The 24,038-nt window shown below is 31.2% G+C and overlaps 1 protein-coding gene across 1 annotated transcript; it reads right to left on the bottom strand.

Annotated features, from left to right (window-relative positions):
* Positions 1 to 13,142: 13,142 nt before the first annotated feature.
* On the bottom strand, positions 13,143 to 13,646 carry LOC111412850 (glutaredoxin-C9-like). The gene has a single exon (XM_023043731.1). The coding sequence runs from the start codon at positions 13,590 to 13,592 to the stop codon at positions 13,218 to 13,220; it is 375 nt and encodes a 124-aa protein (XP_022899499.1). The 5' UTR covers positions 13,593 to 13,646; the 3' UTR covers positions 13,143 to 13,217.
* Between the last annotated feature and the right edge of the window lie 10,392 nt (positions 13,647 to 24,038).

The raw sequence follows: 24,038 nt of genomic DNA on the forward strand, positions 1-24,038 counted from the left end.
GTGTCCCTCCAACACCTCGAAGGAACTTTTAAGAGATTCGACTTGATCACCCATATTTGAGATGATTTGGTCAAGTTTACCTTCCATGTTGGTGGCTTCCTCACCTTACTTTTGTCTCTAGTTTTCCTTACTTCAGTTTGGGCAGCACCTTGACCCCTCTCCTCAATCTCAATATCAATAGTTTCTTGAGATTCAACCATTATAACAGCCTACAAACGAGGTTCTGATACCACTTGTCACGGACCTAGTTTCGTTACACCCGAACAACTAGAACCGTGCAGCCTTAACGCTTGACAATTCCCGCACCTCACGAGAAAATGTTAAGTCAGCCTTTACACGCTCACAAATAATTTAACCAATGAGGCTAAATTATACCCACGTTGAGAAGTGAATTTTGAAGTAAGGGATATATGGAAAACAAGTAAGGTTAGGAAACTTTCTTTGTATAAATGAAAAGAAAAACTTTACAATTTCTCTAATGAATAAACTCATGTCACTTTACATGATTTACAAATGAGACTTTCATCTCTATTTATAGGCAAAACTTAAATCTCCTTAAGATCAAATTGCATTTACTTTACAACCCATGCTTGGTTGGTCACAACTCGTGCTTAGTTGGTTACAACTCATACTTAGTTGTCGTCAAGTGGATAAGCTAACAACTTTCCTTACAAGTTGACGCCAACTCGATTTTAGCTTGTATCTTTGATATTATCTTTGTCAACTCGTGCTTAGCTTGCATCTTTGATAATATCTTGCAAGTGGCACAAGTGGACAAGTTGTGCAAGTTGCCCACTTGCATCCCCAAAATATCCCGTCGCAGGTTCATGTGTTTTTCCTCTCAAAATGGCTGAGTCAGGATTTAGAAAAAACCTCATTAACGTGTTGAAAAACTGTATGATTTAGGCAGCCTGCATTCTGCCCAAAACAATCTGCCTGCATCACCTATCGCAAGTCCGCCCTGCTGAAGTGTGCTGTCCACGCTGTTTTGCGGTCGCTATCGGGACGGATCGAACGCGACTGCGTGGGGCGTAAGTGCGCGCTATGAAAACTTGAAAAGTATAATTAAGTATAATTTACTCGTATGACAATGTACTTGTATGGCATTGGTCATAAATTTTTTTTTTTTTTTTTTTTGAAAGAATGATTTTTTTTTTTTAGCACATAAATCCAACAAGCAGTAAAATCAAAATAGCGTTTTCAAATAAAGGTAGATTGCAACACCTTTGGTTCATTGTTCTGCGCCACCAATATCCTTTTGCTTTTCTTTTAAAAACCATTTAAAAAATATGAATTTTTTGCCGGATTAAATTGTATGGTATTTTTCAAGGATTATCATATTTAATATCCACTTGAGTTTAACTTGTAAAAATCACCATCCAAGAAAAAAAAATGGCTTCAGACCCGTGAGATTGGCTTCAAAGATTGTACAAATAAAAACAGGTCCTGAAGTCTTTTATTATATCATATTGTTAAATATTATCATATTAAAAGATTAATGTTGAGATTGTGCTTCATTGAGAGAATCAGCTTTTTTCATATAAAATCAAGCGCAATGTTAAGCCGATGTTTGAACTCCATTTTGTTCAAAATTCATTTGTCAAAGCTCATTTTCAATACACATTCTCTCGCAAAATAATTTTACAAAGTAAGCCAAAAAATATTCTCTATCTCTAACCACAAATTCTACATAAAAAATCACATTCCAAAATGCTTTCACAAAAAAGGGGCTCAAATAGGGCCTAAGTAAAATTACAATTCTTCATGATTAATAAAATATATTTTCTAAAATATTTTAATAATTAAGTTGTATTACTTCATGAACAATCAATAGCATATTCTCAATATCATATACATTTAGAATATTAAAATTTATAACATTATACATTTTCGAGATTACTAATACAATATTTTTTTTCTCTAAAATATGGATACTTATAAAAAAAATCCAGAAAAAAATTCAATATTTTTCTCAAATATGGCCATGTTTGAGCTCCTTTTTTAGGGATAATGTATTTTAGACTAGTGATTTTTTAAGAATGTGTAGTTAAAAATAAAAATAAAAATTGATTTAGGTATCAAATTGTTTTATGAGAGAATATGTAGTTAAAAATGAGTTTTGAGAATAGTGGGGGTTCAAACAAGGGCATTATATAGAACTTCTTTCAGAACAATTAAAAATATACTTTTGGAATATTGATATGAATTAATTGAAAGTTTTCCAAGAATAACGATGTAATATTTTCAATAATATTATTGATACACTGATGCCTCTTCATGAAATTGAAAACCCAAGAATAACTAATTAAGAGGGGGTGAATTGGTTTTTAATTTTTTTTTTTTGAATAATTAATCTAAATTCAAGTAAGTAAAGACTAAATAGATTAATTCAAATAATAAGCACATATATTAAAGCGATAAATAAAAGGGAAACGAGGGTTCAAACGATATAATTATAGAGATTTGATCCAAAGCAACGATCTAAGTCCTCTATTATCAGGCTTTTCGGTACATGTAAGGCATTTTCACTATATTGATTGATTTATGATGCAACACAACTCTTTACAATGCTTCTGGTGACTTACAAACAAGAAGTACTGATCTTTATACAATATTGAGCTTTACCAGATATCAATATGACCCATACTATTGAACTTTAAGGGATCTCAATATGACAATACTATTGAGCTTTACGGGACCTCAATATAATCAAGCAGTATAACAAAATAAATTTACGATAAAATCTTCTCTTGATAAATGATATAAATGAATTAAGTATTATGAGATGCTAACACTTAAAAGAATAAAAATAAATGATAGCTCAAGTGTTAGATGGGAAAACTTTGATAAATAAGCTAATTTCAAAATTTAATTCAATCGATCAAAGTTTTTCAATGACAATATCAAGAAGAACTAAATGCAATGTAAGTTCAAAAATATTCTCAAAATATATCTCTTTTTTAATGAATAATGGTAATAAAATTAAATACCAAAATAGAGATTTAAAAAAAACTTTGATGAATATTATGATTTTACAAATTTGATTCAATAAATCAAAATTTTGATGTAGACAAATAGAAGAAATGATACAATATAAGTTCAAAATTTTTTTCAAAATATATTTCTCTTCTATGAATAATAGAAATAAGTTCAGTATGGTATGAAAAACTTTGATGAAGATGATGAAAAGAGTTTAAATCAATCAAAGGTTTTTATATGAAGAAATGAATGAAATGAGTGCAATGTAGCCTCAAAGAATTCTCTTAAAATATATCACTTAATGCTCTTAAATTAAATCCCCTGTGAAGAATGGAAAGAGTGAGAACATTTATAGAGTTCAAAATGCCCAAAAAAAAAAAAAAAAAAAAAATAAAGGGAAAAAGGGAAAAAATTTAAAGAGTTAAAAAACTCCAAAAAAAAAAAAAAAAAAAAAATTTGTAAGTTCGGATGACATGTCCAGTTGATCACCTCTTGTCCTGATGACTAATATAACCATCTATATATTAGAAATCAAAGGTCAGAACAATCAAATTTTAGACTATCAAAAATTTTCGATTGAGAATCTCTTTTGGCTAGTCGACCTTTCGACAGTTTTGATCTTTTCACGTTTTGGTCTCATTTGTTCCGATTTGAAGGTTTTGAAAAGTGTGGACTTTTGGAAAGTATTTTTAACTAGTTTTTTAAGATAAAAGATATTTTTTAAGTTCAAATATCATTTCAAAAGTTATTTTTGTGTTTGATCGAAATATATAGAAGGATTTTGAGCTTAAACATTCATTGTCAAATATCAAAGTGTTACTACCTTTACCCTCTATCTAATAAATCAAGTTTTTGATCTTACGTCTAAGTTTGGCTCTTAAGTTATTGAACGTGAGACTTCAATCTTGGCCTTCTTCATGAGTACAATTTGTAATTATTGCTTTGATACTATCGATCAATTTTTCATCGTATGCTTTGAAAAACTATAATCACTTGAATTCAACTTGTTAGTAAACAAGATTAACTTGTTTGTTATTATCAAAATTTCACATTTATAATCAACCATCGGTCAACAAAATTGTATGTATAATTTGTGCTTCTTCTTGAGCAATATTATTCAGACAAATATTTGATATAAAGTTGTTCTTTTTAAGAGCACAACATATTAATCTTTTAAAATATTAAAACTATAAAGATTTGCTCTTCGGAGTAATAGTATAATATTTTTATAGAATATTATATCGTATTTATACTTTCAGGAATAATTTTTACTAGAATAGTAACATTATATAAAGCGTCTTCCCTCTTTTTCTTTTTCTTTTTATCAAATTTAAAATGTATTTTTCTACCATAATATTTATAAAATTGTAAAATTGTGTGTTTTTTTTAGAAAGAACATAAAAATATGATTGGATACAAGTAACAAATTGACAAAGAATTAATATCTTCTGAGGATACTCGGATACATTATCATATTTTTATCAGGAAAATTACATTTAATGATATATTAAAATACCAATTATATAAATTATACTACTTCAATAGTGTAAGCAAACTAATTATACTTTTTTTTTTCCTAAAAATACCAATATTTTTAAACTATTCCTTGAAACAACAAACAAACATTTTCTTATAATGTGACCCAAATTCTAGTAGGTATTGAGTCCTAGTTGAAGTTGTCATGGAGAGATCAAATTTATGGACCGAGAAGAAAAGTCATCGCATTTTCGCTAACCTATAGTTAGCTAGCCGCTTGAGCAGTAGGGATTTTTTTGGGAACAAGAAGCAGTCGTCCACCTGTCGTTGAGCTCTCGAGCGAAAGCGCCGTCATGGTTTTTCTCTTTATGTTGGTTTTACATGTATTTTGACATAGTTTCCATTTTAAGGTTACTTCTAGGGACACTAGTTTCCATTTTAAGGTTACTTCTAGGGACACGTCTTCGATAAATAGTAGACTCTTTATTCAATTTCGGTATTGCAGAGAGTGCTGAAATTTTATTTTTCTCTCCATTGATTGTCAATTAATAAAATTACACGGTTCCTCCACCAATCTTTCTTCTTGCTTTAATCTGCTTGTGCGATCCTCCTATTTCATAACAAGTGGTATTAGAGAATGTTTGTGATTTTTGTTTGAGGTTTCTGTTTCGATAGCAGCCATAAGTATGAAATTCTACTTTTGGATCGCAATACAAGATTTTCGTTGTGGCAAGTGAAGATGTGAACTATATCGGCGCAGATAGATTTGGATGATGCGTTGTTGGGATTTAACAAGATGCCCACAACTTGGACAACAGAAGAGAAACAACGGAAGGATCGAAAGGCACTTTCGTAGATTCATCTCTATTTATCTAACAACATTCTTCATGATGTTTTGAAGGAGAAGACAACGGCTGTGTTGTGGTTAAAGTTAGAGCAACTGTGCATGACCAAAAATTTAACAAGTAAGTTGTATCTAAAACTGAGGCTATATTCTCGTCGCATGGCAGAAGGAGGACTTTTGGAAGACCATCTGGCCTTGTGCAAGAAGATCGTCACTGATTTGAAAATGGTAGAGGTAAAAGATGATGAAGATGACTTAGCCTTGATCCTATTGTGCTCACTGCATGCTTCGTTTTTGTCATTCAGGGACACGATTTTGTATATTTGTGATATACTCACCATTGAAGATGTGTATGATGCCTTGTTCACCAAAGAAAAGATGAAGCATCTGGTTTGAGTTGAGTCCAAACGTGAAGAAGCTCTTGTGGTTTATGGTGATCGGCAAAGGGATAAGTCGAGATCATGTTACAACAATCTGGTTTATTTTTATTGCAAGAAGAAAGGACACATTAAAAAAGATTGTAGAGCAAAGATAATTCGATTGCAAATTATGGAAAGCTGTCAAATACTTCGGATGAGGCCAACATAGTTGAGGACTATTTGAGTAATGGAGATCTCTTGGTGATTTCTGACTTGAAATCCAAACCTGACAAGGAGTGAATTTTGGATATAGCTTGTGCGTTCCATATGTTTCCTAATTGAGATTTGTTTTAAACATATGGAACGATGACGTATGGTGTCGTTGGCATGGGTAACAATGGATCTTGTCTTGTAGCTGGTATTGGTATGGTCATATTGAAGTTGTTGGATCGAACAATTAGAATACTTGACCAGGTTCTACACATTTCAGATTTGAAGAAGAATCTCATCTCACTTAGTACCCTAGATTCGAAGGGTTATTGAGTTCTCTGGAGGAGATGGAGTGTTGAAGGTCCAAAAGGATGTTCGTGTAGCATTGGAAAGGTGTAAGAAGTCCCAATGGTGCATCTTACAAGGTCGCTCAAAATTGATGAAGAATCATCAACCAGGTTTAGTATTGTGGTGTATATATAGTTTGGTACAGTATTTTTGGGAGTTGCCTCTAGGTCATTATTGAAAAACATTACTCGGATGAGTTTGGAAGAAATGGGTAATTTCGCTTTTCCACCATTGTCTATGGTTTCTCTTGTTTAATTGCTAAGGAAGGACCCATTGAGGATAGGTACAAGAATGCTAATCTGGTTGTGTATGTTTTTTTGTAGGTTTGAAGGTGTTGAGATTAGCAAGTGGCCTTCAGTTAAAACATTTAGAACCGATTCTGCTATAGGGTGTACTTCGACCCTGTTTGGTAAATCTTAAATTCCTTGTGAAAATTTTGAGAACCCAGTGTTTAGGTTCAGGTATCATTTGTGGATACTGTGGAAGCGAAAGAGTAATTTAGGTGAGGTGGAAAAGTTTGGTTTTGGTTGAAGAGTTCAATCTATATCATTTTAGTCGGACTTATTTTTCTGGTGAAGAAATTTTGGAGCTTCGTTCATCTCACCGAAATTTTTGTCAATGTGGAGATTTGCTGTAATATGACCCAAATTCTAATAGGTATTGAAATCCTATTTGAAGTTGTCATAAAAGATCAAAATTATGGAATGAGAAGAAAATCAGTCAAACTTTTGCTAGCCTATCAGTAGCTGGTCTCTCAGGCAATAGGGAAAGTTTTGCAGTGAACTATCGCTCGGTTGTCGCTAGACGGCGCTCGAGCGACCATGTCATCCGAGTTTTTCACTTCATGTCGGTTTCACGCATATTTTGACATAATTTTCATCTTTTAGATTAGTTTTAGGATTTTGACATGTCCTCTATAATTAGTAGGCTGTTCATTCAGTTTAGATATTGCAGAGATTGTTGAAATTGTATTTTTCTCTCCGTTGGTTGTCAATTAATAAATCTCAGTTACTCTGCCAATCTCCTTTCTTGTTTTAGTCTTGTTTTTGTTTATGTGATCAATACTTCATATTGTATCATACAACCTCCCCGTTTCATAGCACATTTTCTAAAATAACGAAATTTTTGTATATAATTATGCTTTTTCATGATGAACACGATATTTTTTTAGAATAATGAACAATAAAGTTTGTTTTATTTAAAAATATGAAAATAATATTCGTTTAGAATATTTATATAGTTGGATTGTGTTTCTTCAAGAATATCGATACAATTTTTTATACTATTCATAAAAAGTTGTGATTCTTCTCGTGCAACAGCATAATAAGATTTTTAAATATAGATACAAGTAGAATGCTTCTTCTAAAGCATTAACACAATATTGTTATTTTTGTTTTGAATGGAAAGAAGAACCTTATTTGCTAGACCTTTGTGCTTTTATTTGAGAATCAAAACTTATATTTATATGTAAGAATTATAGTTATAGTATTACAATTTTTTTTCACAGTATCTTTAAGTATTGTTGGATATCACGAATAGCACATTCTTGTGGCTGTTAAGTGTGAAAACATATCCTCTTAAGTGTAAAGACATATCCGCTTAACGACATACTTTTCAAGTTCAAAGGTTTCAGCATTAACAATAATTAGCAATGACCACCTAACTATAGGTTGAAAAGTAGTCACCCTAAGTCATAGGCATGCAATCTGAAAGGTAGACTAAACGTATTTGCAAGTTGCCGAATCGGTAAGGCATATAGATTATCTTTGTACGAAATATTTTTTGGCCGAGGTGATGTTTGTAGAAGATGTCCTTCACGGGAAATGCCAATCACTTCGAAATAAACTACAGTAGGAGTTGATGTCTTGCTTTGAAGTGCTACTTGGAATGAGGTTCTATCATTTCAAACAATGTGCCCACATTATCTTACCCAATTGTCCAATCAACTAGAAGAGCACATGTAAGTGCGAGATGAGATGAATTACAAACCTTTTGTGACCTCTTTGTACAAAATATCTTTTGGTCAAGGTGATATTTGTAGTAGATGTCCTTTACGGGAAATGTCAATCACTTTAAAAATATACTGCAGTAGAAAGTGGCACCTCACCTTGAAAGTGCCACTTCAGACGCAATGCTATGGCTGTGGACAAGATCCCGAAATTACCTCGTCCAATTGTCCAACCACCTCAAATAACACATGGAATGGTGAGGCGAAGCGAAGTATTGACCTTACCTACCTTCTTGCTTTGTCTTCGCTTAGTTGGAGTTCACGTGACATGCCTCGTAGGACTAGGCATAACGAAGTAAACAGAAAAAGAAATGCATGTCAATTTACTTCGTAAGAATGGTAAACTGTACCAATAAGTCGAAAATAGTATTGAACTACTATAGCAAGGGCAATAGGTGTTGGGTTATGTGCACATATAATTTAATTTCGATGTAATAAAATGATATTTTTTATAATAAATAAATTATGAGTTTATTTATTTATTGTTTTTGCATTTTATATAATATTGAGCTTGTAAATAAAAGTACAAATGATCACCTGTGATAATATAAGTTGGATTTTGTCCAAGTTTCACTTTCACCCCAGAACGAACAAAATGTTCTCTAACAAAGACTTGAAATTTATATTGGTTTTGATTCACCATACATTATTAGATACCTTGAACATTCAACAAATAATTCATTTATTACACATTTTCTAAATTGTCATTTTGATTAAATGACTTTTTCAAATTTGGAAAGGTAAAATAAATCCGCAAGAACAGCATAAAATTTCTTGAAAAATGAAGCAATTATGTCTCACTTGATCCCCATTATAGTAAATGTAAGTAAAAAGTCAAAAAATCATTCACTTCAAAAAGTTGTAAATCAATTTCTTGATATATCTGTTGACACAAGGAATGTGATATAATCATATCTACTAGTAGAAAATACTTCAGGAAAAATTAATGTCCATATAGGACAATCTACTATAGCAAAGAAAAAATACGTGGAAAAAAATCAACTAAAAACTTTAAATGAAATAATAGTAAAAAATATTGATCAATCAAATACTGATAATGTGATTTTAACATAATCATAAAATGTTTGAAAATAAGGAAATTTTAATAAATTAATTGTATTCTCATAAATTATGGCATTGAAACAATATTTTCACATACAATATATTTGCCTTTACTTGCTCTCATGCAAAATGATAATCATCAACCACAATTTCTTATAACATTCAAAATAGAAATAATTGATCGAAAAATAAAAGGAGCCATGTAGACATAGTTAATTGGGGAGTGCTACATGTACATAATTGTCTACATAATGGTGTCCATAATTACATGTGGCACTGAATCCAACTTTTAATTCAAATTTCACACTTACACATCAACAATTGGATGATTGTCACATCACATTATGGACACCATTATGTGCAATAATTATGTACAAACAGAATTTTTCTAGTTAATTTCCTTAAAAAAATGCCAGATGTTTGGATATATAGTTTGAAGCATTGAAAATATAATCCATGTACGATACAAGTGACATTTGTAAAGAAAAGAAATGAAAACAACGAAATTACTATATACAAAATTCAACTCATGGCCCAAACTTTCTCACAAAGACTTGAAATCAATCATGAGAAAACGTATTCTCGTGTAATGGGCGCCATAATATTTAGATTTTTAATTAGTTTGATCTTGTCAAAAAGGCTTAACATACGCCTTATGGATGTAGTTTGTATGATTCAATTGGTAGTGCGATATACATAAAAATTTCTAGAGGACTTAAAGTGCTAGAAGTATATGATACATGCCTCAAAACTATATTCTCAGTTAAATTGTAAATATAATTCTAGAGGACGTATGTGGTATAATCATCTTAGTGAATACTCGTTGAAGAGGGTTATAAAAATAATTTTGTATATCCATGTACTTTCATAAAGAAAATAAATATTATATTTACATTTGTGAAAGTTTATGTTGATGATTAAATTATATAGGACCCCTTAAAGAGCTTAATGAAACTATAGATTTTTTTTTCGGGGGGGGGGGGGGGGGGGGGGGAATTGTTTGATCACTTGATGTGACAAGATCAATTTCCCCCTACTTGAAGATGGAGAAAATATTTTTGGTCATGAAGTACCAAGCCTAGGTGCAATTGGAGCAATAACCAATCTTGAAAATTGCATTGACAGATATACTTTTTATTGAATCTGCTTACTAGATATAGCTTTTCATTAACACAAATATATTGGAGTGGTCTTAAGCACATTTTCGTTAGCCAAGAGGAATTACTGATACGTGCTATTTTAATCACAAAAAATAGGTTCTTCTTTACTAGGATATGCACATTCATGTATATATCTCTTTGATCCACATAAAACTAAATCATAAAGAAGACATATGTATATGCATGGAGGAATAGCATTGTCATGGAAATTTATGAAATAAACCTCGACAGCAACATCTTAAAATCATTTTAAAATTATTGAAATTTATGAAGTAAGTCGAGAATGTGTACAGTTGAGGAACATAATTCATCATATCCAATAAGAGATATTTCAACAATATTGTATAAAGACATTACAGTTTGCATTGTACAATTCAAAGAAAGCTATAATCGAACACTGCAAAATACATCATATTTCTTCAAAATTTTTCTATATGCATGAGTTTTAGAAGACTAGTGATATTGATGTTCAACAAATTTGCTCGTGTTTTAATGTAGCGAAAATGAAACTAAAATTCAAATAGAAAAATAAAAAGAAGGTAGATAGTCTTTCTTCTTTTTGTTGTTGCTTGAATATTTTATATTCAGTTCGACTTATTTACACAAAAATTCTTGACTTCTACAATTAAAAATTGTTACATGAGATGGAAATACGTTGATTCCAAAACTTACGACGATCAATATTAGAGAAAGTAGGAACACTCTTTTTTATTCATGTTTCACCAATTGAATTTTTCTAACAAGATTTTTTAATGAGACACCTCCTTGATACTCCAAATTGTTTTACGGTTAACTATATTTTTTTTTTCCCTTAGTTTCATAGTTTGTTCCCTTTAAATTTTCCCCAGACAAGAATTTTAATGAGACTTTTTTTTTCTATAGATAGTCATTTAATATCGAGTATTGTAAATTAAATTGTTATATGCAAACGACTATTCTATCTATGCATCCATAATTCTTACTTATAAGTATAGAATTTTAGTTTTCAATAAAATACAAACAAAATATTTCACTATATATATATATATATATATATTTCTTTTTTTTTTTCCCTTTTATTCTCTTCTCCTTTCTCCCTAATTCATAACATAATGAAAATTTTAGAAATTAGGAGGGAAAACAGGTAAAAGCAAAAGGTCTTTTTTATTTACCCAAGAAAGTAAAAGAAGATAAATAATGAGACGGCGTTAATGTCGGATGTGTTCTATTCCCGACTGCACATAGAGACGAAAGTCATTTAAAATGTTCTGAGCGTCAAACGACGGCGCGTTAAACGCTACCTGTCGGGCTGTCCCTTGTCGGTTTTTTACCATTTTCGGCCATAACAGACCTTCTTGTCTCTTCCTTCATGCTTGATTCGTGCATGATGAAAACGAAGTACGTACTGATCTAAGTGAGAGACTGAGCTTTTCCCATGCGATTCCTTCTTGGAGTACTATTTGCTTGTGGGGCCTATTTTATATGCGTGATGGTCTTCGTTTTCAGTTTGCGGGTGATGTGAGGTTGGTCGTCTAACAAAGTCCTTTACGGTATAAATTAAAATTAAATTTTAATATATTTTGATAAAAGTTAATAAAATGTGTAATCAAAAATTTGTGAGTCTCGTGAAATATACGATTAACTTCGACTTGAGATTTTTATTAAATTTTAATCTTCACCGAAAAGGGACAAAATCTGCTCATTTTTGTTGCAAAATATCTCTATCTATTGTCCATTGAGCTATGGCCTAAGCCTTGACCATTGCACCTCTATACATGCAGGATAGGAGGACACTTTTTAATGGAGGTGAAATGGCAGAGTTAATCAATTGAAATAATTCTTAAATTTTATTCCTTTTTGGTAAAAATATTAGTTTCCTAAATTAGGGGTTTGGTTTAATTTTGTTTAGAGGATAACTAATGTTCTCTAAAGTTGTGATAAATTAATCTCAACTAAGATTAGTTCTTCTTTTTTCATTTTTCTTTCTCTTGATTATGAACATTTGAGAATCCCTTTGGATATATGTTTTTTCATATTCTTTAAAATTCCTTTTTCTTTAATTCATTTTCAATTACTAATTCAAATAATAAATTAATTTTAAAGTGGACTCATAAATATTCTATATCTTCGAAACAAACATTCTTTAAAAAATAAAAATAAAAATAAAAATAATAATAAAAAATTCTTTTCACAAAATCTATTATTAGAAAATGTACCAATTAACAATATATCATTTATCAAATGAACTTCATAATGTTAATTAAAGATACGGGAATATTTTCATGACATATAGTGATGCTTTTTTATTTTTCCATTATTTTCTTTATAATTTAAGTAATCAATATAGAAAGCTTTTCTTCGACTTTTATGTTTGAAAATTAAAATTGTACGACAACTTTAATTTTCCATAATGTGTCAATTTGTAATCGGATAAATAAGAAACTAGACAATAAAATTGGACAGCGGATTTCAACTCATCCAAAAGTTTAACCCGATTGAAGAAATTTCTTCTCATGGAAATATTTTCAGTTCTTTGAAAACCAAATGAACCAAAAGTTTAATTTCAGATAGCAAACAAAAACCACAATCAATTAACGATCAATATAAACTCTAAAAGTAATTAAGGAATCGCCAGTTCTCCATAATCGGAAGCATCTTCATGTAATACATTTTTTGATATATAATATAATTCATGATTCTGAAGCATTTTTGTTTTCTTGAATTAAAGACAGATATGGTAATGGACGAATTAAAACTACGACAATAAACTGAAGTTAGATAAACATTTCCATTCAGAGCCAGAGAGCTCCGGCTTCCTTGAGAAGAGGAACAAGGGTGCCGTTAATATGACAAGCCATGACAGTCTCGATCCCACCCAAGAATTTCCCACCAATGAACACAGCCGGAACCGGCTGTTGCTGGAAGAGCAGACGGTGGATGTCATGGCCATAGGCATCGCGATCAAGTTCAACTATCGTCGGCCCAACTCCGAGGCCAAAGAGAAGCTGCTTCACTACATGGCACATGCAGCAGCCACTTAACGTAAAAACCACCACCGCGTTGCTAGTAACCAATAGACTCACCTTCTCGTATACTTTCTCCATTCTCGCCGCCGGCCTGGATTCTTCAGTACTCCCCATTGATGACTCTTCCACCACTACCTGCATGTTGGTTTTAAAAATTTCAAGAACTGGTTAAATTTGATGGTGTGAGTTGGTCAAATTAAGTGTGGTTGGGGAGAAAGAAATGAAGAGGAGAATGTATACACACATATATATAGAGCAATGGTATAAATGCATGAAAAAGTATGAGAAAAAAGAGTTCAAAAAGGGAAATAGAAAGGACAGACATAAACCTCTGTTAGTTGAAATTAAGAGCAGAATTCTGACGGTCTTGATTTCTCCTAGTCAGGGTTATGTCTTTCTTCTATATATCTTTATTGTTCTAACTAGAAACACAAAGTACCCATCGGATCAAAGGACAACCTCTACAATGAACTTTAGGGCAAATTACTGCCACTACCTCAATTATTTGATCAGACATTAGTCAACAATCCCTCATGAAAAGTTTTTGAAGTTTCTGGAGAAAATATAATGTTATTTTTCGATTTAAGCATTACTTGTTATTAGGAGTGGCCAAAAAGTGCATTTCTTTTCAAATGACAATTGTCTCTTCTAATACATATTATTTCATTTTTGTTCACATAAATTAATTTTATAGTTGATGTAATTGAAAGATTATAGAAAGATAATTTTAAAATCGAAATAAAATTTCGTTTCATAAGTTGAATCGAGAATCACATCATAATCAGTTCAATTTTAACTGAGATTAAAGGCAATTGACTTATTTAGTGTCATTTTATGCGAAACATGTCCAACATAAATTACATAATCACTACTAAAAAAGAGCTTTTCACCTACAGAAAATTACCGACGGATGCAATCCATTGGTAATTATTCACTCATCCGTTGGTAAAAATTATTCACTCATCCGTTGGTAAAATTATTCACTTTCAACTACGAGAATCAGCAACGAATTTTTCGTTGGTAATGATGATATCTCTTTACCAACGAATATTTTGTATCTCATATAACCGTTTAACATTTAGATCTTTCACCTACGGAATATCCATTAGCGACGTACCGAATATTACCAACAGATGCAATCTATTAGTAATTAGAAACGGATTATCCGTTGGTAAAAGTAATTCAATTTCAACTAAGATAATCGACAACGAATTTTTCATTGGTAACGATGATATCTCTTTACCAATGAATATTCTATATCTCATGTAATCGTTTAACATTTGAATTTTTCACCTACAGATATTCCATTGGTAAAAGTAATTCACTTATCCCACATCAAAAGTTCACAACAAAATCTTCAGAGTTGCCCTTTATAAATTAATTGTGGTCCAATAAATGGTTAAACAATATTTTGACCTTTCAATTCGGTTGGCTAAAAGTTAAAAAAATTAGAATTATTAAATAAAAAATAATAAATAAATAAATAATTTTTTTTATACCATGTCTCACACCTATGCAGATATTTACAACATTGATTTTTACCAATTGTAATGATAGACATTTACCAACGGAAAATCGGTTAGTATTGGTTAAGATTTTTACCAACGAAAATTTCGTTGGTAAAATGTTTACTCTTTACATGCGGTAAGATCCGTTGGTAACTATCAACGAACCTCATATTAGCAACGGATTTGCAGTTGTAAATATTCTGTTGATAAGGAGTAATAGCAACGGATATCGAGATTTTAGGAAATCTGTGCCTGAAACCATGTTTTTTAGTAATGAATGTTACACTTTGAACTGTTAAGGAAATTATTACGTTTTGCCCAGCGATGCAGGTCACATGGCAACTACCTAAAAAAGAGAAAGGAGCCACACAAGGCACGTACTCTACATCACCTTGCTCTTCCAAGCCTAGAATGAAGTTACCATGCAAAAGTACAAGGTGACTAAGGCACCTTAACCGAAGAGACCACCCTATTCGAAGTGTGATGCAGGAGGAAAGGCGCTACAAGTTAATGCAATGTATTTCTAAAGTGTCTAGCATTTGCTTTACAAGGCATTCACTATGGACAACACTTCAGCCTAGAGATCTTATGTACAAAGATATTGGAACATCTGAAAGATTTGGCTACTCTGTTGTACATGCTATCATTCAACTTTTTAGTTGGCAAGCTTAAAACGTAACATGGTTACTCTTCAATCTATTTAAGGTCACTACATGCCTAGAACAACTGGGAATGATACTTGTTGAGTTGACCCATGAGCCGTTGAGATGAGATCACCTGTCAAATATTCAATGGATGTTACTTATTTCTCTCTAGTATAAAAGCTCACAATTATTATCTTCCAAATGTAATGCTACTACACATATCTACAATATATTGCTTGGTATTCTCTTTTTGATCCAAATCCTATTACTTACATCCATTATCTCTCATACATCCAAAAAAAAATTTCTTCCACCCCTGGCTAACTTAAGCCTCGAAGTGCCTGCAATCATCTTCTTTAATGCTAGAGATATGAAGATGTGCATTTAACTCTTGTCCAAGTTAAGATTGGACAAAACTTTTGAACCAAACTGAGCAGTTCTTCTTAACTTAAATATCCAAATGGGTATCTAAATTGAAATTCGACAAGTTCGATTCGATTTTCGATTCTAGAACAAGAACCGAATAAGAACTGAATCTTCAATATTTTTTATTTATTTATTTTAAATAAGCTATTATTTTATTTTTTAAAAATAAATTTGCTAACTAGTTAATTTAGCTCAAACTCAAAAATATGATTTTCTTATTTCTAATTTTTAGTCTCAGTCCAATTTAACCAAATTGACCTAAGTATTACCCAAATCTATTATTCTAGCGTAGTGCCTATTTACCATTTTGGAGAAATCGAATTGAAGCTTGATAGCGCCTTTTTAATTATTGTGAGCTTGCTATCTTTATCTTTCTATGATTTTAACAATCAAAACTATGAAATATTCAACAAAGAGATACGCAAAAGACATATAAGATAAACTATGTTATTTTGTAAGAGTTAAGATTAAACATGCTATTATAAGAATTAATGTAACTTTGTAAATATTAAAAAAATTAATTACTGTATAGAACCTGTGAACCGAATGAAATCGAACCGAACCAAATGGAACCAAACCCAAACAGTTCCATAGTTATATTTGGATTCAACGGTTCCATTTACTAAATACCCAAAAATTTTGGATCCAGCTCAATTCTTATGAAAACTAAACCGAACTGGATTGTGCCCAGCCCTAGCTAATTGTGCAAGAAATTTACATATGTAAAAAGTGGATCTAAAATCTGTTACCACGTTCACACCAAATTTCGACTGAATTTATTTTTTTTTATCAGATTTGTGACCAAATTCATCTTCAATGCGATTATTTGTAACCGTCTAATTTATTATTGTGTGTAACCAAGTCTGTAACTTAAGTTATCTGTGATTAACTGTGATCAAATTTATCTTTATTATGACTAACTATGACTAAATTTGTCTTCGGTGTGACTGTTTGTGACCAGTTAATCTTTCTCTGATCAGTATTTCATAGATCAAAACTCATATACAAGTACACCAGACATACTTGGACAAACAAGAATCAAGTGTTGTATACAAATACTTCGAACATACCCGAACGAACTAAATGAATATGCTTACAAACGATAGGACCCAATGCCAAAGGCTCAAAATGAATTAAAACAAGCGGATACGAAGAAAACATAACTTTGTATATATGTGTTTTAATTCGTCTTATTATATTATTAACTTGTGGTATAAGATCTTCAAAATGTTTCCTGTTACGTGCCGTTCATAAGTGGTAAACGGAACTAGCAAGTGCAATCTTTTTGTCTTTGCTTAGCCAAGATGTTCCTCGAACCTCCCTTTTTTTTTTTTTTCTTTTTTTCTTTTTTTTTTTTCGCATCCAAGTGTAGAATGGCCAAAAACTTTGTAAGTGGAGCAAAATTTTGGCTCGTGTCCAAAATGAACTTCATGTTCTCTTAAGTTACCATTAGGCAGCTTTATCTTTACCAATTGTACTAACTCAATGGATGCATCCACTTAAATGAGTACTTTCACATAGGATAATCTTCATTTGTGTAGAAGTAAGTTTATCCATCTATATTCATTTATCGACTTTGGAAACAATCTTTCCCAAGGCAATTGTGGTCCAAAACTCTAAAGGCAAACTCGATAAATTGATCCACATCGGCATAGATCTAATTTCTTTGTCTTCGAACTCAAAATAACAGGGCATGACTTTTAAATTAATAGTCCCAAAAATGAAATAGGGGCCTCCGTGAAGCGCACTCAACCTCTCGCATCAATTTTAAATTTTAAGATCAACCATCTGCTAGAATGCACAAAGTATTTGTACTTCAAATTCTGTAAGTCGCACAATTGCAGTAAGGCTGTTTTTCTCGGAAACCTACTCACAAAATACTCAACAAGACTATATCCCCAAGACTCCTCTACGTCTACAACATCATTTTCGCCTAAAATCACTTCTTGTTGATTTTCAAATGAGTACGATTTATACCACCATCAAATTTCTTGTTATCATTAAAAGAGGTTTACCCTTGAAGCTTGAAGAGGCTTTTGTCTATCAAGTACAACCTCTTTCGCCACTTGAGGTTTCCAGTTTGAGCTCGTTGAATCCATGTCTTCGTCACCAAGTGTTTGGGACACACTTCGTGAATTTATAACCTCATCATTTAGCCCTTTTCCAGAAACCTTTTCCAGCTTCTTCAGCATCAAAATTAGGACCATTAGCTAGGGATGAAGATGCATTTCATCATTGCCTTAGCATTGAACTGCCTTAGCTGGGATTGCAGTCCGTTGGAGTGGAAGTATTCTACTGTGTTAGCCTTTTTTCTTCTCCATTATATTTGACAAATAGGGAGCTGGAAGGTCTAACCAACCACAAACAACCTAACTTTAAACATGGCTGAACAGTGAAAGCTGGAGAAAAAACTTGAATCCAAGATGAACAAGAACCGCGAATAGCCTACCAGGTCAATCATAACTGTGACTAGAACTATAAATGGATCGGATATATACCAGATCTTTCTATATCCGATTCAATCCAATAAGAATAATTTTTAAATCTAATTCGATAATCCAACGAATATTTGATTGTTAAATCTTTATCCGATTTGCTATGTTATCAGATATTCGATTTGAAATTGAAGAAATTAGGGAGATAAAATTAATGTTGAAATTAACTATTTATTTAGGCCCATATTTTAAATTAATAAGGCACAAATAGTGAAAAATCCAATCAATGAGCTGTCCCTTATTTATAACTTATTCATTTAGCTTCTTTTTTGTTGGAAATCGATGTGGGATGGCTTATGACTATATGACAAGCAATAGAAAAACCATATACATAATTGATGGTGTATAGGTGGATATGCTTTCTTATTTTTTCTTGTTTCAAATTTGATGACTTTTTAGTTGGGTTCTTATCAAATCGGATTGACCTATTTTCATTTTTACTCCATGTAATTAATAGATTATCGAATTCGAATCTTAATTAGGTTATCAGACTAAGACCTTAAATCCACCTTCCATCAATTTCATTGGATTCGGATCAAATTCAATCATTTAATGGTCCTAGCTGTGACGATATGTGAACCAATCACAATCGGTCACAAGTAACATAGAATTGGTCAAAACCAATCATAATAAAAACATACTTGATCACTAAATGTCACCACAAATAAATCTGCACACACCACAAGCCATTGCCATAATCCATGTGCTTTTGTAGAATGGGCTTCCTTAAGCATTTTTGAGGATGGATACTAGTGCAGACCAACCCAATCAAGAACATTCTTCAAGTTCCACAAATGATAAATGAGGGAATCGGTACTTTCAAACTTCCATGCCTTTGGAAGCTCTCAATATAATTGAACCAATAATCAAGGATCACAATGTGAAACCAATTACTGATACCAAGGGCACATTGTGGAATTGAACTATTAATCAAGGATAACAATGTAGAACCAATCATTGATACCAATACAAATTCAAATGTGTTGTTAAGGGCTTGCACTGACATTGCAACAGTAGAGCATGCATCAGCTACTGCACGTGCTGTCACTGAATTGGTAAATGGCAATGTTAGCTCATCGAAGGAATAGAAAAAGTAGATTTACTTGAACTTATTATCTTGATTGACATGAAACATCCGAATTCAATTTTATCACTAAGCATTATGGATACAAAATTAGCTTAATTATCAATAGGAAGGAGGTTATGCCGTGTTTGCATCGTGCATTGCTGTAGTTGCAATGATTATGGAACAGATTGCCATCATCTTTCATGAATCAGATAGTTGGCGGCGCTCATGGTGCAAATCGTCAGCAGCGACAATTTTCGATGAACTTGAATTTTGAAATTTGTTTTGCAAATTCTTGCAAGATACTGGACTCATCAGACAAAGTATCTTCAACCAATTTTGGAGAAAATTTATAATCAATTGATTTGAAAATTAGAGGTTTTTCTCATCTTTCTTAGATGAGGGAGCCTCGAAATCAGAATTGGCTTCAATTCTAGATAATGGAAGTTGTATTCTTGAAAGCAAAAGATTTAGAAAAAGAATACAACTCTAAACAAAATTTAAACAAAAAATCTTCTTCAGAATCCTCTTCTTCTGATAATGATACTTCTCATGCTTATCATTCAAATTTTCAATCTAAATAAGAAAAAGTTAATGTTATAAACCATATCCAACTTAAAAAATGGTACTTTACCATGGTTATTGTGATCAATAAGGAATTCAAGTTTACTTCAAATGTATTAATTGATCTAGGAGCTTATCAGAATTGTATGAGGGAATGGTTAATTCCCATAAAATATTTTAAGGAAACTACTGAGCGTCTTTATAATACTAGTGATATAAAACTCAATATTCAATATAAACTTTCTGATGCTTGTGTTTGTAATTCAAATATATGTTCTAACAATATTTTTTATCTAGTAGGAGATTTAAATCAAGAAATAATTCTTGGTACACCTTTTATCGTTCAAATATATCATTTTCAAGCAGACGCAAAAGGATTAACTACAAAAAAAATTTAGTTAAAAGATATATTTTTATTTGACAAATCCTCCTTATAAAGATATTAATTTTTCAAAAGAAGCATCAATTTCAAAAATATTCAATAATATTAATCTTAAGAAAAAGCATATTTAATTTCTCAAAAAAGAAATTAAATTTAGAAAAATTGAAGAATTGCAAAATTCTCCAATTAAAGAGAAAATTTCAAATATGTTCGACTATTCCTAATGCTTTCTAGAATATAAGGAAACATATTATTTCTCTTCTTTATGTAAATGATTTTCATGAGTCAATGATTCCTACAAATTTCACCCTATTCAAATGAATAAAGAATTACTTGATCTTTGTATCAAGGAGATCAATGATTTATTAAAAAAGATACTCGTTCTCCCAAATAAATCTACATGGCGTTGCTTGATATTCGATGTCAATAATTCTATTGAAATTGAATGAGGTACTCCATTTCTCATTATTAATTACCAACCTCCTAATAAAGCTTTTCAATGGATTCGATATTCATTACCTCAAAAGAATGATTTGTTGAACAAATTATTCAAAGCAGTTATCTTCTCAAAATTTGATATAAAAACTATTTTTTGGCATATTCAAATTAAAGAATGAGATAAAAACAAAACTGCTTTCAATATTCCATTTGGTTAATATGAATGGAATGTCCTGCCTTTTGATCTCAAAAATGGTCCCTTCCGAATTTCAAAAAATTATGATTTATATTTTTAATCATTATCAATATTTCATTATTGTTTACATTGATGATCTTCTAATTCATTCGGAATGTTTAGAATAGCATTTCAAGCATATCAATACATTCATTAATGTTATTAAGAACAATAGTTTAGTAGTCTCTACAAAAAAGGTTGTTCTTTGTCAAATACGTATAAGGTTTTCAGGTTATTATATACACCTAGAAACACTTACACCAATTCAAAGAAGTTTGGAATTTGTTGATAAATTTTTCAATGAAATTCAAGATAAAACAAATCTGTAGCGTTTCTTAGGATGTCTCAATTATATTACTGATTTTGTCAAAAGTATATGTCAATTATGTGCACCCCTTTTTCAAAGATTACAAAAAGAATCCACTACCGTGTAATAATGATCACACTTTAGCCATCCAAAAAGTTAAAGTAGCTATCAAAAGTATCCCATGTCTTTCAATCATAGACCCTTTAGCCTCTATTATTGTCGAAACAGATGCATCAGACATAGAGTATGATAGGGGTACTAAAGCGGATTTCAAAATAGTCGAAAAAAGACTTCAATTCCTTTATTTTCAATGGAGAATTACATTTAAAGATCATCAAGAAAAAGGAACAAAGTTATTCATCCTCTCAAAACACAACTCTTTCAACACTTGTGTTCAAAAAACCTACTCAAACCAGGCTATTCAATCTGAATCAAGAAATTACCAGAAATCAATCCTCCAAAAAACTTTTCAATATTTTATCAAATCCACTTATATTCCAGTCTTTGAAATAGAAATTCTTGGATAAATAGATATTCATCTTTAAATAAATGTTTTCAAGATCTTTTTCCTCAACAATTGCAAATTATGCCATTAAATATTAAAAAATCTAAGAATTTTTTGAAAATGTTCTTATTAAGACTGGATTAGCTATTATGACTCATACTCGAATCCTCAAAAGTCAAATCAAGTTGATTTTTCAAAAATAAACATTCAAAGGTTGTTGTCATATGAAAATTGTGACAATAACCATGGAATGGGAAGATGATACATCTCACAAAAGACAATTTTTTTGAATCTTACTTCAATTATTTTGATTATAAGGATGCTTCGTATAATGTTTTCTACTTTAGACTGGTAACTTATTCTTAGTTCATTTATTTAATATGAAAGCCTCATGGATATTCTTTCGGGATTTCAATATTATTCAAAACCAAAACTCTAAATATAATTTTAAAAAGATTATTTGAAGATTCAAAATTAAATGGTGGTCAAAGTCCTGTAAAACAAACTATTGCTCAAAAGTAGTAAACTCATGGATTCTAGAATAGAGAAATATCTACATTCCAAAATTTTCAAAAAATAAAAAAATGATCAAGATAAACAAGCCGACTTTCTCATAGAACAATCAAAATTTTGAGCCATGTTCAATCCATGAAAAACATCAGAAGAATTAGCAACTATATCAGAAAAAATTCCATCAATGGCAAAATTAACTTCAAAGAAATCTAAATCTATTCAAGATAGTTCATCTTCTCAAACAGGTTCAGAAACTGACTATGTTCAAAACAATGAAAATGATTATTATGGGATACACATGAATGATCTCATTGCTCAAGAAGAAACTGAAAAGAATTCAAAATAACTATATATATATATACGCGACATTATAGAGCCCTCTTGATAGATAATATGCAGACCAAATAAAAGCCCGTTTGGGAATAATTTTTCCTAAAAAAATTAATTTTTTAACCGTTATTTCACTATTCTAGTCGTCATATTTGACTTCTTTAACAAGTGGACCCCACTTTTTTCCTAACGATCAAAAAATAAATTCTGAAAATCACTCTCGAACAGGCTCTAAATTTCCACATGCCACTGAAGTTAGGCCTCTCAAGTCCCCAAGCAATGCCAACCTTTTCAATCGACCCCCAACCAAATATGTGACAATCTTGAGTTTTTCTCATTATTGCTCCTCAATAAGCATGTACCTAATCCAAAAAAGGCAAATCTTCTCTTTCAATGACTTTGGCATCATTAGTTCATTTACATTACTTGTCTAATCAATTGAGAATACCTCAAATTAAACACAATCTTCATAATCCGTTTTTGACATCTCACGTACATGTTTGACAAAGTTTAGATTATAATTTGAATGACTCAAGTAGACTTTTTATTCAATTATTTTGAATGCAATTAATTCAAGTAAATTTGTTATATTACAATTTATGGTTGAACAATTGAGATATTATTTATTGGAGCCCATTTGAAATAGACTTTTTAAGAACGGATTTTGAAAAATGAATTTTGATATTAAAAAAAATAAAATAAAAAATAATTGAAAAATCTGTACCAAACATGACTAAAATCCATCCTATAGGAATGAGGATGTGCACTTTTGTTTATAGCACTAATTCGTAAGATGTAATTGTGAATACATCCGTACAACAATCACCAGAATTAAAATATTGAAAGTAAAAGTTAAAATTATAAATTGAGGAACAACTTTGTTAAACAAATTTATCTTTTATGTTATCATAGTTTACAGGATAGATTAAAAAAGTATCGAAATTTTTGGACCAAAGATAAATGGGATAAAATCGTAAAGTAATGGAAAAAAGAAAATTGTGCTCAAAGTTTGTTATTTGTATAGCCAACGGACAGTCAAAGAATGAGACATTCTTGAGACACAGGGATTTGGCGGTTGGTACTGCGGATTTGCGCCTCCTATCTCATGTCCATACCAAATTGCTGACGAAAATAACAATTATTTTTAGCAGTTTTTGTTAACTAAAAAAAAAAA

This window comes from Olea europaea, chromosome 16, assembly GCF_002742605.1.
Source record: "Olea europaea var. sylvestris chromosome 16, O_europaea_v1, whole genome shotgun sequence".
Classification (NCBI taxonomy): domain Eukaryota; kingdom Viridiplantae; phylum Streptophyta; class Magnoliopsida; order Lamiales; family Oleaceae; genus Olea; species Olea europaea.